Here is a 16,704-nt window from a genome sequence, read left to right as displayed (position 1 = left end):
TACTGACAACATAGGTGGAGTTTCATTACAGTGATAGTCGTAATGATGTATCAATCTTTCTGATATAAAATTAAGGTAGTTCAGTTTACCTGTGGTTGAAGAACTGTGTTGTGAATGGTTGATAAAAATGTGAAAGATGTTGATATTCTTTCACTGGGAATAGTTATTGAATTTTTGGTTTACAGAGAGATGATTGAGGAAAGGTTTATAAATGATTGAGAAAGTTTTTGAAGAATTTATAAAAAGGAATCTGTGAGAATATTTTCAAAGATTTTTACTGAAACCGTGATTGAGATTAGAGTTATTCGTCAACTGAGATGAATTGTGTGAGAATTTTTTAGAGTTATCAGCTTGGCTGATTTTTAGAGAATTTTTTCAATTTTCGGAGAGAAGTTGTTTGTGCAAGACAAAATTGGAATTGTGATTCTAATTTTCTTGTTTCTTGTTCTCTACAATGTTTGTGACATTTGCATATCTTCCGTTTTTCGTTTTTGGTTCTCGAGTTGTCAATTACTGGGTCTTGTTAGCTTTTGGATAGGTCTTTTTCGATTTTTGAGTACTTTCTTAGATTCTTAGATTCTTCTAGCTTTGTTGTTACCATTCTTTTTTCTTATAATTAGTTGGTGTTTATGATTATGTTAGTTGGTAATTAGTATCTTTGATTGCGATATTGGTAAGTTTAAGGGTCTCTTTAATGATTTGTTGGTGCCATCAAGTTGGTGCCATTTATTTGCCATTTTGTTATTTGTTAAATTGTTACTTTTTTTCTAGCAATTAGCTTTCAAGTTGATGATTAGTGATGGTGACATTATAGTCGGTGCCATCTAGTTGGTGCCAACTTCTTGGTCTTCTAATTTGCTTTTATGTTAGAGAGATGTCAATTTCGTAAGGTAGTCTAATTGGATGGTGTAAGTTGGGGATGGTATGACGTTAGGTTTTGGTAGTGATTAGTACTGAAGTGTCTACTTCAGTATTTTCTTTGATCTGTGTTAGATATATTTCGTAATTACCATTTTAATGGTTGTAGATGTTAATTGGGTTGACATTTTCTAATTTGTTACTGATTGTGTCTGCATGGGAATCGTTTGTCTCGTCACTATGTTTCAAGTCTCTTATGTCCGTAATGAACATATCACTTTGTGCCTTTTTTCTTCTGTTAATGATCTCTCTACATATCTGTAGTAATCGATGTATTTCTGTAGTGATGATCCTAATGAGGTTGGCATTTTACAAATGCTACTAATTACGTTAGTTTTACTAACATCTGTATTTTTAACGTCCGTTTTTGTTAATGACGTAGGTTAGTTTATGACGTAGAGCGTTGTTAATGTCATGTCTATTTAGCCGAAGGTCGTTTGACCGAATGATATTCAAAGTTGAACTAAATTATTTTAATCTAGTTCAAATCCGAACTAAATTTTGTTGTTTAATGTCTGAATCTGTGTTTTAGATGAGGCGTTATTTCATCGTGGATTGTTATTGTCTGGAACGTTTACATGTGTATTTGTTACTACGGATATTACACGGAGATGAATTCAACATAATGGTTATGCTTCCAGATTGTATTGTCATTAGTTCACGTTAATTTTTACTTTGATGAGTAAAGAGGAAGTTACTCCTTTTCTTATATGTTGTTTGTTATTATCAGTAATGAGTGCGGAAAATGTTATCCTTTGTATTTTGTTTTAACTCCTTATTTTAGTATTTATGTTTCTTTGTATTTCGTATTTTACCTGTTTTAATATTAGTGTTTTGTGTTATTCTGTTATGTGCGTTTTATATATTTTCCATTTTTATATTTTGTATTTACTATTCTGATTTATCAATTTCTACAAAGTATCTATTCCATTCCGCGAGTTTATCAATCGTGGATTTTTTATACTTTGTTATTTGAACTTATTTGATATTTGGATTTTTTGAATATTTTGATCATTTGTTTATTGTTTTACTTCAATTTAACTACAATAACGTCTATTCCAGTTCTAAACCTGTGAACATCAATACCTTTTTGTTTTTTGTTTTTGTTGTTATTTGCTTGAATTGTTTATATGAGAATTTACCTTTCTGTTAAACTTATGTGAGAGGTTCAGGGGCTAGTATCAATATCAGTTTGTTTTATACGATTTGTTATTTGGATTATTTGTTTTATTTATTTTGCGTTACTATTGTTGGTGTATTCACTATGGATGAGAAAATGGTTGTGATGGAATGGCTGTTGAAGAGGTGGAGGAAGATTTGTGACAATTTTGAGAAATGTTGTGATGAAGATTTGAAGGAAGAAGTGAAGAAAATTGTTGATGAAGGAGATGTAGTGGAAGTTTGTATGTGAAGAAGAGTGAAGGTTTTTAGTCGTCATGTGTCATTTATTTTATATTGATGTTTGTTTTTAATTCCTTTCGATGTTTTTATATATGTATTTGATGTTTTATTATTTTTTGTTCTAATTTTAATAGAAATGTTCTTTTATTAGTTAAAAATGTTTGTTTGTTAATAGAAATGTTCGTTTGTTAGCATAAATACATTTCGTTTTATTTATTCGGGGGAACATATACGGGAAAATACACACGGGTTAGGGTTAGGATGTGTGTTACGTATAAATACTGAAAATATTATTTGTAGGAATACTGGGATTCTAGGTCTATAGTTGAAATGTTTGTTTCATTAGTGAATTAATAGGGTTAGGTGTAGTAGAGATACAGGTTTCATTTTGATATTTTCTAATATTCGTTACAACTTTTGTAATGTCTGTCCATTGAATAGAATAACTTATAAGTTGTCATAGTTAGTTATAGGCATATTATTATAAGCGTGTAATTGGATGATATACATATTAATATGTGTTAATATATTTATTCTTACATGTTGAACTGTATACTTAATATTTATATCACGATTTATAATATGTATTTATTTTTTATGTATGTTCATATTATTTATTTATTATTATTATTATTATTGTTGTTTCTGATTGTTTATTATTTTATCATTGTGACTTTTCTTTTGCGAAGGTTGTATTTGTGTGTATGTTTTGATTCTGTATGGTTATTATTTTTATTTATTTTATTTTCATCTGTATGTGAATTTGGTTGCTTTAATGTTGGTATTTCGTTTGTTAATAAGTAATTTTGTAATTCTAATTTGATATGTTTTTCTTTCGGGTAGTATGGTACAATGTGATTTCTATGTATTGTTATTTGTTCTTTATTATTATCTTTTAAGATGTAGGTTGTATCTGTTGGTTTGTCGATAATGATGTATGGTCCTGTTTTCAGTGGTAGTAGTTTTTTCGATACTCCTTCAATTTTTTGTTGATTTGTAAGTAATACGAATGTATTCTTTTCAAGTGGTTTCGCTGTGCGAAATCGAATGTTCATTTCGTCTGTTAGTTTCTTTCTGTTCTGTAGAATTTTTGTTATTCTTTGATATGTATCATTATAGTGTTTTTCTTTGTCTAAAAACCATTTTGCGAATGTTCCTTTTTGTAATTTCGCAATTTTCGGGTGATTAAATTGTTTTTCTAAATGTGTATGTGTAGGTTGTTTGTTACATGCACTTGTATCTGATGGGTTACAGTTGCCCATTTCATCTGTTGTTGTTCCGAGTTTAATGTTTGTTGGTTTTCTTGGTTTTTGATTAAAAACGACTTCGTATGGTGACATTCCAAGTCGTGTTTGATATTGTGTGTTGTAAGCATACGGGAAAAATTTTGCTTTGCGTGACCAATTGTTATATTTTTCGTTCAGCAGTGTTTTTATAAATTGTCCAATTATTCTATTTGTTCCTTCTACTAAACCGTTAGTCCAAGGTGCATATGTTGTACTTGGTTTAAATTTGATTTCGAAATAATTACATAAGTGTGTTAGCTCTGTATTGATGTATTCTGATCCATTATCAGATCGTATTTCATCGGGTAGTCCGAATTTCATGAACCAATGTTCGAATAACGCGGTAAATGCATAGTGTGCTGTATTTTTCGGTGCACACATTATTGTTACATAGTGAGAAAATGCGTCAACTATAACGAATATATAGTTGTTTCCTTCTGATGTAGGATAGATTGGTCCTTTTGTGTCTATCATAATCATTTCATTAAAATACTTTTTTGTTGGTGCTAATTGTTCTTGTTTACTTTTTATTTTTGTGTTGGCGAATACCTTGTTTGTTTGGCATGGGATACAGTCTGCAATAAGAATTTTTATCCATGTTGTGAGGTTCGGGAAGTAAAATTTTTCCATTATATTTCGTTTTGTTTTTTCGAGTCCTGTGTGACCTACGAGATCTATGCAATGATTTTCGTAAAATACGCATAGCAATAATGTTAATGGTAAGCAAATTCGTTGTAATGACTTTTTGTGAACATTTATTATAATTTTCATTAATTCTGTTGTTTCGTCAATTATTATTGATTTATACTTCCGAAAGTAAGCAAATAATCCTTTGTTGCCACGGATCTCCAATGTTACTGAGTGTGGTTTGTTATTGTGTTTTTTCCACATTTTCACTTTGTGTAGTACAGGATCTAATATTTGTGTTTCTTTAATAAGCTGTTCTGTTACCTTCGTTTTTTCGTCATAGAAGATATCTGATATTTTTGCATTTTCGTATTCTGAATTTTGTTTTATAACATTAATCAGTCTGAGGTAATCATCGTCGTGATGAATTTTTACGGTCCTTTTTGGTTCTTGTTGATAATAAGATCGTCTTTTTCTATTGTTGGTGATTGCCAATCTCTTATTTTTGGTTTGTATTTTGGTATTAGGTTTGTTTTTGTTTCTGTATTGTATTTCTCGTATGAAATCGGGTTATATGTATTTCTATCTATGTTAATCTCAAAGTAGTTGTTATGTATGTTTGCTAATACTGGGTAATGTGTTCGGTCTGTATTCTCATCATTCGGATTATTGCAAACGCTGTATTTGCATACGAGGTTATTTGTAAACGGTGTTTTTGCAAAGAAGAATTTAATGTTTTCTGGTAATTCTACTGTTATATCTCTTGTTTTTGTAAAATGTTCTTCGTCTATTGTTCTGCTTAACAGGTCTGGGAGTGCTAGGTTTTTTCCTTCTGTCCAGATTATGTGTAAGTTTGGGAATTTCATCAGTATTAACTGGAATCTGTAAACTCTGTGATTTGGTTTATTTTTCTGTGTAAATAGGTAGATGATCGGTTTATGATCTGTAAATAGTACAATAGGATGCTTCGACCCTGTTAGTAGGAATTCATATTCTGTTAATGCAAAAATTATTGCAGAGCATTCTCTTATTAGTGTAGAGAGTCGCATTTCGATAGGTGTGAACAATCGAGAATTTGCTGATATTAGTTTCATTTTCTTTTCAGTAGGGTGTTGTTGGAGTAATGCTGCTCCAATTCCTGTATTCGATGCGTCTGTTATAATGTAGAATAGCTGTGTAGTATCTGGCATTGTTAATTCTAAGTTATGTGTTATTGTCTTTTTCATTTGTTCAAAAATCTGTTGATGTTCTTTTGTCCATTTGAAATCTGTTTCTTTGTGTAAAAGAGTATAAAATGGTTGAAGTATTGGCTGCATGCCATAAACATATTTGGCAAGGAAGTTTATTGTTCCTAAATATCTCTGTAAGGCTTTCATACTTTTTGGAGGTTCAAGTTTTTGAAAACCGTCTATTCGTGAACTGAGGGGTTTTATTGTTTTATTTTCAATTATGTGTCCAAGAAATTTAACTTTCTTTAACATGAAGTATGTTTTGTCGGGTGCTGCTTTTAAGTTTTCTTTTAACAATACTTTGTGGTATTCAATAAGTGTTTCGTACATGAGTTCGTATGAGTTTGTTTGAATGAAAATATCGTCTACGTATGTAATTACTGTTCCTTTTCGTATTAAAGGGTATAGAAAATGTGTTAGTATTGAAGCAAAAGCTGCTGGTCCAATAGATATTCCGTAAAATAAACGTTTGAAGCAATATTGTTCATTGCCTATTGTAAAGTGTGTGTATCTCATAGATTCTTCATCAAGAGGTATTTGGTTGTAGGCGCTATTTAGATCTGCTGTTGTAAATATTGTTCCATTTATGCGTGTTAGTGCCACGTCAACTGGTTCGATCGGCCAATTACATTTGGATTCGTCAATCATACTGTTTAAGTATCTCGCGTCTAGTGCTATCTTCAGTGATTCCCCTTTTCGTAATATTATTACTGGATTTGTGAATGTATTTCCTGTTGATAATTGTTCTTTGTTGACTGGTGCAATTATATCGTATTTTTTCAAAACATCGAGTAATTTTTGTATTCTTTCTCGTAAATGTATCGGTACTTTACTTATTCGTTGTTTTTTGAAGATTGCATCTTTCTTTATAGGGAGGTTCAGTTTGACTTTTGTTTTTCCCACATCAAATTTTGTTATTGCGTAGACTTGTTTGTAGTCTAGTATAATTTTTACTACTTTTTCAAATTCATCTTGTGTTAGATATGAGTGTTGAAAATCAAACATTTGAATGAATTCTTTTTCGGATTCTTTATATTTGTGGATATTAAATTTACATTTGAAGTTCGGTTTTCGTTCGAATGTTGCTACTTGTTCAATTGTTTCGTTTTGTTGTATGTTTAATATCTCATTGATATCATTCTCGTTTTCGTAAGTAAGAAAATATAACGCTGTAAAGAAGTCTATTGAATTGGTTTGGTACATCTCTTCGTTTTGTTTTATGAATGTAATGTTTTGATACATGAAACCAATTAGGCCTTCATTTATTGTTATTTTATGTTGTTGTTTGTTTATTAGGAATATGTCTATAAAATGTTCGGTTTCTGATGTAAGATCTTTAATATCGGTGAATGATATGTTTTGATATTTGTTTATCGGTTCAAAATAGTGGTTGGAACTGTAAAGTTTCTTTCCGTTTGAATTTTCCATTTGTTTAAATATTGGTATTGGAAATGTTATGCATTTATTTTGTTCTCTATCTAGATAGATCGTTTCTTTGTTGAAAATTGGATAAAGTCTAGAATAATATGGGTATCCTTTTGTACTGTTCATAAAAAATGTTATATCATTATCTAGAATTGTGCTAGTGTTTATTGTTAATTTATTTGTGTTCACATTTATTGTTTCTATGTACTCCTTGAAAAATGGAGTTCCTAGAATATTGTGGTTACATTTTGTTATGTAGAAATGAATATTGAAATTGTGTTGTAGTTTGTTTCTGTTGTTTGATACTCTATCTGTTGTGAGATATAATGTTATAGTTCCAAGTGTTTCTATAGTAGTATTATTTGCTGCTGTTAATGTTTTGTTTGCTCTTTCCAGATGTATTTCTGGATTGTTATATTGTATCTCGTTCCAAGTGTCCTCATTTATAAGATTTAATGTTGCTCCAGAATCAAGTAGGAAATCGATTTCTAGTATTGGTTTTTGTTTTGTGAAATCTTGTTCAAATTTATTACATTGATACATTGGTAGAATCCATGTCGGGTTGTTTTCTAATGCATTCACTATGTTGTTACATGTTTCTTCGTTTGCATTGTAAAATTTATCAAGTATTTCCTGGTCTTCATTCGATGAATCTGATGTGTATTCGTATTCATCTATGCCTGGTGGATCTTCGTTTTGTCTCTCAGCTTCTATGCTATTTATTCTATTTTTGTTGTTATTATTGTTATATTTATGTCCGTTCGATCTGCGATCTTGTGATCTATTTCTGTTATTGTATTCTCTATTTGATGAATTTCGTCTGTCTTTTCTAGCATTGTTACTATTAGTATTTGTGCGATAGTTGTTTGAATTATGTCTACTATCGCTAATTGATCTATTTCTGTAGTTATCTCTTCTACTGGAATCTCTACTATTGTACCTCTGTCTATCATAATTATTATTATAATTGTTATTTCTGTTATTATTGTTATTATATGGTGATTGTGGTCTTGTTTGACTGTTATATTTTGAATTCGATCTAGTGTTGTTTCGACTGTTATAATCATTGCTTCTGTTGTAGCTGTTTGTTCTGCTTCTGTTATAGTTATTTCTATTGTAACTTAAATTTCGGTTGTTATAATTGTTAAAGTTTTTGTTTCGTTGATCATTCGGTGTATTATAGTTATTTCGTGATTGTGGTCTATATATTGTTCTGCTTCTAGAACTGTTATAGACTGGTGACGTCGATGGTAATTGACGTCCATTAACATTATTTGAGTCAATTCTCCGATTTGGTAAGTTTTGGTTGTTTCTCATATGACCGTAAAAGGATTTTTCTTTTGGTCTTGGTATGCTTTCTCTTCTTGGTCGTTTAAAGCATCTGCCTTTTGTATGACCATGAGAGCTACAGTAACTACAAAATAATGCAAATTTTGGTCGTCCTTTAAAGTTTTTTCTGTCGTAAGTATTGTTAATTCCATTAAGGACATTACAAATTGTTCCTTCAAACTGTTCTAAATCGTTTTGGTTTAAATCGTTTATATTGTTACATGCTATATTCATTTGTTTAAGATCGTCATGAATACTATTTGTTGTTTGATTAACTTCATATAATCGTTTGTGATTGTTTGTTATTGTTCTTGTCAAATCCATTTGGTCTATTTTGTCTACTAAGTTTTTGAATGTAGTTTCTGGTTCTCTCGGTGTTTGTTTATGGTTTGCGTGTTTTTTCAGTGCTGCTGTTTTTAATTCGTTATCCAAACACCTAATAAATGTTTGGTTCATTACGCTGTTTCGATAATCTTCTGTATATAATGAATATGCTGTTTTGACAAGTGTTTCTATTCTTAGTGCAAGTGAGCGTAGTGACTCGTTAGTATGTTTTTGTAATTGTTGTAATACTATTTTTGCTTGTTGTTTTGATTTTTCTGAATCGAACATGTCTGAGAATTCTTTACAGAATATTTCCCAATCTAATTTTGTTTCACTCGGTAGAGTTGAATACCATTTTTGGGCTGGGCCCTGTAATGTATGTAATATTAAGGCTGCTCGTTTTACTTTCCATTGATGGTGACCTGGTTTGTTAACTGGTTCTATGCCACTGCTAAATATCATCGCTGCGACTATACTGTTCAAATATTCTTCGACAGTATATGCTGGATCTGTGCCATCGAATGGTCTTATTGTTGTTGGTACTGACCCGCTACTTATGTTTTGTTCAATTAGTGGTTCTTCGTTTATGCTCATTGATGTCAATTGCTTATAAAATGGGAGTGGAGGTTCTGTAACTGTTGTTTCTCTTTCTTCCGTTGTATTAGAATTAGTAGTTTGTGAATTTGATATTCTTGTTCTAGTTTCGTGTCTATGATTTGTTAAATAGTTATTCTCTGTGTTTCTATTTTCTAAGGGTCTATTGTTTTGTGTGTTCATGTCATTTATAGTTTTTTCTAGTTTGTCAAACATAAACTGTAATGCTTCATCTTGTTTTCTTTCCATGTTCTCATTTATTTGTCGAAATTTATTTTCTATGTTATCTATTAATTTATTTGTATTGTTTGTTACTTGTTCTGTTATTTCGTTTTTTAAGTTATTATAGTTTTGTACTTCTTGTTCCCAATTTAGGTCGTTATTATCCGTTAGAGTATTTATATAATTATTATTTCTATAGTTATTATTTTCTGTCAATTGAGTTTTCTTTCGTACTCTTTGGTTCACTGTATTTGGTATCCAATTGTGAAATCTTATTTCTTTTTCTCTTTCTTCGGAGTCCGAAATAAATATTTCATCTGTAATTGTTTGTTGATGTCCAAATAAATTTGATGTTAGCAGTTTATCTGGTTTAATTGTTGATTTTTGTTTTGTTTGAAGATTTGTATTCATTTGAATATCTTTCGGTGTCGAAGTTGTTGTTACTGTTTTCGATAGGTTAAATGTGGTAGAACCCATTTGTCCCTGATCCAATATTTGTATATAATTGTCTAAACCTTGTATGTAATTTATGCTGTCTGAGCATACTTTTAATGTGCTTTCAAAATACGGTGAATAATACTCACTGTTCCAAATTTGTTTTAGTTCCTCATTGAGCTTCTCAATTTCTGTTCTGAATGCTATTCCAAATTCTTTTCTTTTTTCGTTAATATGTTCAAAATTATCTAACCAGAATAAGAATGTGAACTCAGAAATTACTTGTACTACATCTAAGGAAGCTAATTTCAGTTCTGTTTTTAATTCAATAATCCTTGTTAACCAATTGTTATAATTTGTTATATCGTTTCGAAGTTTATCGTTAACTGAGTGTATCGGTTTTTGATGTTCATTTAGATACTCAGATGTATTTCGTAGTAATTCGTATGTTGAAGTTGGTATCGCTGCTAATTTTGTTCGATCTTGGGATTCTTCGTGTCGTTTTAAAAATGTTTTTAACATGTCTGGTAACGTTATGTCGTTTTGGAAATTATAGTATATTCGTTTTTGTTTGTTTTCGTTTGTTAATGAAAATATATAGTTTTTATTTAGTTGGTCTCTTCCTAGTAATATTACTGGAAGATAATGAGCTAAATGATTTCTGTGGATACTTATTTGTTGTATATGTTTTGTTTCTTTGAAGAAGTTATTCTTCAAATTTATTAATATTTTGTGTATTGTTTCGCGATTTTCTAAAGGACAATCATCAGAGATTGTAAATGGTATTAAGTAATTGTTATAATTGTTATCATCTAGTTGTTGATGGTAATTACTGGCCATTGTTATCTCTGTAGTGTTCTTAATTTAGAGGTTATTCTGTTTTAATTGTTAATTTTTCCGTTACGGATAATGAAAAATAATTGTTCGTTATTTCAAAATTAGTCCGGCACTGGTCGCACCAGATAAGACGTGTGCTGAGGTAGGGTTACCTAGGGAGGTTACTCTAACTCTGTCTTATGGAGTCTCAAGAATATGGTATATCTTAAGGCTTACCTGACTAACTAAAGTTCTATTCCTCTAGTCTGTTACTCTTCTATCTGAGCTTCAGCAGACAGTGCACCGGCCGCAATGCTAAAGTCTAACGTATATCTCAATACAAAACAAGAGCGGAGTAGAGAGAGAGAAATATACTTTATTATTATATCAGGTCTGACTGGTACCGACTAAAGGGTAGAGTTGTATTGTTGTCTCTGGGAATAACAAATAAACATTTAAGGGAAAGGTATTTCCATAAATTCAACCAATCAGGGTTGAGTATTTTAGTATTTATTTATTAAGTAAAACAAGTTTATAAATCCTTTTGTTGGAAGTCAACACTGACTCCAGTACTTGAAAATTTAATTTAGAATCAATCATTATACCCAAGTATCTGCAGTGACTTTGTGGCTTAATTTCTTGTCCCCGAGTATTTTTTATCTCATAAAAAGGCTTACATTTTGTGAATTGAATTCACAAAGAAACTTAACCCTATTTCACCACTTTGAGAGTGTAGTTAATCTAAATCTCTATTACCCTCTTTTTATTAGCAATTAATTTGAGACCAAAAACAACAAGGAGGCTCGTTAGTGTGCGTTCGCACATGATGTTCCGACCCAAGCTCATCTACATTTTTCACTTGATTGTCTACCAAATGCAGAGATAATGAAAAATATGCTTGAGTTTAAGAACATCTCTACACACCCAAACTACTAATTGAAATACATAACGCCATTCCTCATTAAAATGCTCACAAGATCTGCCATTAAAGAGACTACGAGAAAATAAAACAAACAACAAATTCAGCAAAAACAAAAAATTCACAGCAAAAAATCATTATCTAAATTTAAAAGCACCTTGTAACAACGTCAAAATGCAATCAATTAAAACCCTAGCTACACAAATTCACTCTTTCTTATCTTTCTTAACTACACAGCAGACTTATCCTTAATGGGACTAGGTAACAAGTCGACAAAAAGAATTAATGAGGGAAAATTCAAAAATCAGTAAACTTCTTTTTTAAAAATGTTCCAAAACTTCATGCGTCTGAAAAACCATTAACCATTAACAAAATAATTCTCGTAAAGTTACAGAAAAGTAGATACAAAACCGATAAGACCTGTATTTGTTAAAAAAAATACTGAAGCCATTAAATCATTAGCTTTATCTGAATATTGTTTCTTTCATTTCAACTATTATCTATAAAAACTCAGCTAAAATTATACTGAAAGATTAGATCAGATCACTTGGTCCTTATTTGAAAATCATTGGGATCTTTTATTATGCGAATATGCTAACAAAAACATCATTCTAGAAAGGAACAAAAACTGAAAAATTTTGGAACCAAATAATATCATAAAATTGAAGGAAATTCACTAAAGACTGGCTGCATTGAGTAAAATCTTTTTTTCAATCCTCAACTAGAAGCTTATGAGACCTCTCAGCGTTTTACGACCCCAAAAAAAGAGTAAAAACAGTCAAAAACAGCAAAGTCAAAAAAAAAGAGAGAGAAAAGTTTCGAAGACATTAAAAAGTGATTTTTTCAATAAAAACTATCTATCTTCAAATAATTGTTAACAGCAACGGGATGTTTCCTCGTTTAAAAAAATGTCTGCAGAAAATCAACAAATATGAACAAAAATGTCAAAACCACGAAATTTTTACGAAAAACATGTAAAATCAATGCCATTAAATTCAGTAGCTTTCAAAGGAAATCAATAAATACACTAAGTTATGCCTCAATGGGTGGACTATGAGGTCTGTCATTCATAAGTCATCATTAAGGCATCACAATAAGTCTTATGTTTATGAAAACAACAACACATACAGGCAAAAACCAAAATTTCACTAGAAAAGTGCGAGAATAATTTGTCTAAGCCATTTAAACCATGAAGTTTTCTCTGACAAATTTCTCTATGATACATTGAACTTTTTTTCTAAGCAAATGAGGACAATCTTATATCATTATCATAATATCAGTAATATAATAATGATATAAGATTTCAAAAGAAACCAAATTAATGAGGAAAAAATATCCGAAAATTTAAAAAAATATATAAAATCTCGGGGCATCGAAGTCATAAAATTAAAGGTTAGAAGTCAAATCGCTATCAAGATTAATTTTCGGTACAGTAGAAAGGAAAGAGGTTCTGTCATTACTGGAATTGACATACAGTTCAAAAAAAAAAGTTTAAAATCTGTTAAAAAAATTCGAAACATTATTGTTAATTTCTTAACAGCAATTAGCTGTCCATTCAGGGCACTAGATAGGTTCATTTAAAGCTCATTAGGGAGCCTATTGCACTTTTGGTCAAAGAGTCTGTGCTACAGGACTTCAAAAATTTAGTGAAATCTCAAAAGGAAAATCACAATTTCAGTAAAAATTACGCAAAATCAGAGTAGAAGCCAAAAGAAAACAAGTGCAATACCTCGAAAACACTTTTTGTTCATTGCGCTTCATTTGACTGTATATGAGGTTTGTCATTAACGGAATCTTGACATGGAAAGTGACTAGTCTAAAAGTGCCATTAAAAACAAAAAAATGCGAAAAGATTTCTAAAAAAACAGCTGTAAAAGAGAGTTCGATTCTTATTTTTTATAGTAAACACTTACCCATGATACCAAAACTAGCATTTTTGTCGCTTTTCGTCTACTAGGAGTAAAATATTTTGCATTTAGTAGCGTGAAATGTTGTCTGGAATTGATATTTTTATAGAAAAAATCTTAATTTGAACGAAAATTAAGCTAAAAGTGAACAAAATCATGCCAAATCTCCTGTGTTCACACAAAATTTTAAACTCATATAACTCCTCGAAAAACCGAAATTAGGGCAATTCTTTTAAATTTCTAGCTCTACACTGGACGAGTTTCTTAATGATACCACTCACATTTCTCGATGAATATATCGATTGGCCAAGATTGTCTGAACAAAAAAACCCCATTTGAGTATATATTTCCTCCCGCCACAAGTGGGGTCGGAACACAGACTCGAGTAATGGGCAAACGACATGGGTAATTACAAAACTGCTAATTGTCTTCTCAATCCACGATTAGAATAGGGAGGAACGTTTCTGAAAGTAATCACCAGGTAGGCTTTCTTTGATTTCATTTTTTTTTAATTTTCTTTCGTTGATGAATTGACAATATCCCAGTTATTAGATACCGCAACGGTGGAAAAAGTGACGCGTGGAAACTAGTGACTTATGATGTGGATATTAGAAATAATGTGTTAGTCCTAGTTTTCATGCTAGCTCCAAAAACATTCATCGTGGAAGAAAGTTGCAGATATATCTAATTTTAAGCAAATTTAAGCATACACACACACACACACATATATATATATATATATATATATATATATACATATATATATATATATATATATATATATATATATATATATATATATAAATAGAGCAAATTTTGACTCATAATTTTAAGTTCAACTCGGAAAAGTATAAACAAAAAATTTCTTACGCAAATAAACAAATGGTCGCCAACAAAGTTTATAATTTCAATATTTACTGCTATATATCCTATTGAAAGTCTTACGTTATCCAATGAAATTTTAAATCATTAAAGCTTATATATGAATTGCACCGTTCATGAAAAACATAGATCATTATTCTGTGAGTACTAAGAAGATATATATGATCCTTGCATGACTGCTAGACAAACATTGGTAGTCTTTGTACAGCAATTGGATTGCAAAAGAGGCTTTAAAACATTAATGGCTTTAGGTGGCTTCGGACAGTCTATGAATATAAATTAAGCCAGTGAGGTTAAAAAATCAAGCATGTTAGAAATCAAATTAAAAACGAGGCCAGTTGCTTGAAGCAATAGCAGAAAGGCTAAGAATGAAAAGCCATGCTCAGAAAGAATATTCATGGATGTTCATGTTTCTAGGCTAGACGGTAAACCTCCAGTTGCATAATTATAATTTCACAACAGCATTGTTTAGGGATAAAAACTAAGGAAAGACTTTTTAGTGATTATGATTGGCACAACACCCTTTGTGAAATGATGACGACAGTGAGATCAAAGCACGCTGAAAAAATGCCAGGGAAAGTTCAAACTCACGGTTCGTGCACCAATTGCGTACTAAAAGACAAACAATTTTCTTGCACACAGGTATTTTTCTTTTCTTTCAATTCTACGGGAAACTCCTCTTGAGATTTCAATAACTTATTTGTGCAAATTACGGCTAAGGTAGCACCCTTCTAAATGCTCTTGCAGAGTAAATGCTTTATTCTATCTAGGGCACAAAGAACAACAAAACAGCGCAAATTAAAAGCCTCAATCACTTGTAAAAGTATATGCTTCAGTCAAGCTCAATTCGCTTGACTAAGAGAAAAGTTTGCAACAAGATTGGCTCGGGTGCTTGATGGCATCATAAAACTAATTACATTACAGTTCGCAGCCAAAAAACATAGCTGGCAGATTTCCAGAAAATAGCCGCAATAGATTCGTAGATCGGCAGTCTAAAAAAACAGTAAAAAAGACAGACCAAAAAAATTCGTCTTTTCATTGAAGGCTGATATGTTATATTTTGATTAAAAATCTGTATAAGTTATTGCTGCCTCTTTTAGCTGATCTCAAATAACCTTCATTTAGAGTGCCACACACCCATTTGACCTTATCTCTTTGAATTAAAGTAAATAAAAGTCAATTTCAAAGTGAGGAAGTCATTTTTGAGAGTGAGGTAAGTCAAGTGTGACCAAAAATTTAATCACGCGCATGAACAAAAAAAAACTCGCTCCACTAAGAGCGAAAAATGACGTCACACATGCAATTCAATTGAAATTGCATGAACGAATGAACAAAAAATGGCTGTGACGTCATATGGTCGTAACAAAAATCATGACGACGAAATAAAAAAACATAGCAGGACAAGTCCTGACGTACAATTCAAAGAATTTTCATTGAATAAACAGAAAAACTAGACCTAGACTGGACTATGAGTTAATTGAGAAAACAATTTTTAAAAAATTAGATCAAAAAATAAGAAAAAAAAACAAAAAATCAATGTCAAAATGCCGCATGTGAACAAAAAAACCACTAGCGAGAAATGAAAATTTAATTCAAACTAAAAACTAGGCCTAGAATGAGCTGTGAATGGATTGGGAAAACCATTTAGAAAAAAATCCGATCCAAAAAATCGAAAAAACAGTAAAAATCAGAGTGAAATTGCCGCATGTGAACAAAAAACCACTAGCGAGAAACCTAATTTTTGTTCAAATACCATTTTCGCACTCTACTTTAAAATTAGAGCGAAAAAAATTCACGCCGCAAAACCACTCGCTTTTTCACTCCATTTCCTGTTTCGGCGTGACCAAAATCACTACTCCAATTTGACTTCAAAAATCATGAAAATGTGTGAACAGATCTTAAAAAAAAAAAAAAAAGACAGCGCCCCAATACAATTCAAATTCTTTGAATTGTAAAAAACCAAGAGAAGGCCAATAATAGCCTCAGCTATCGCTGTGCGGCTATTAATCAAATATAACCCCTCATATTAGAGCAAATCTTTGCTCGTTATGTTGATTCTTTGTCAACGCCATTATAGTGAGAGTAAAGTTTGGGAACTTTGCGGGTTGCGACCTCACAATCTCTTAATTGATTGCAATCCTGTGCTCTCCACTGAGCCAACTGGTCCACACTGCGAGAGTTACTATTCTCTCTAATATTGAGCTATCATTTCAAGCTCCATCTTATGATCACAACTTACTTACTAGAGTGTAAACTCTAACACACCCCCTTAAGTGGTGCATCGTAACTTCTCACTTTCAACTTCTGGCTAGAGCGTTAAGCTGGGCCCATAACCTATTAGAGCAACTCTTTGCTTGTTATGTTGACTCTATGTCAACGCCATATAGTGA

General features: G+C 31.2%; 1 protein-coding gene across 18 annotated transcripts in view; it reads right to left on the bottom strand.

The window, feature by feature from the left end:
• Positions 1-16,704, bottom strand: part of LOC142344696 (cell adhesion molecule DSCAM-like) — a 117,733-nt gene that overhangs the window by 27,562 nt on the left and 73,467 nt on the right. For 17 of the 18 annotated variants that reach the window (XM_075396542.1, XM_075396541.1, XM_075396546.1 and 14 more), the window contains one exon: positions 14,906-14,926. The exons of the other annotated variant lie outside the window; for it this stretch is intronic. In XM_075396542.1, the coding sequence (XP_075252657.1) occupies positions 14,906-14,926 (21 nt within the window). The remainder of the gene's footprint in view (positions 1-14,905; positions 14,927-16,704) is intronic. 18 annotated transcript variants of the gene reach the window in all.

Source organism: Convolutriloba macropyga, chromosome 8 (assembly GCF_964194025.1).
Source record: "Convolutriloba macropyga chromosome 8, txConMacr16.3, whole genome shotgun sequence".
Lineage (NCBI taxonomy): Eukaryota > Metazoa > Xenacoelomorpha > Acoela > Convolutidae > Convolutriloba > Convolutriloba macropyga.
The sequence above is the reverse complement of the archived record's forward strand: the minus strand, read 5'-3'. Positions and strand labels throughout refer to the sequence as shown.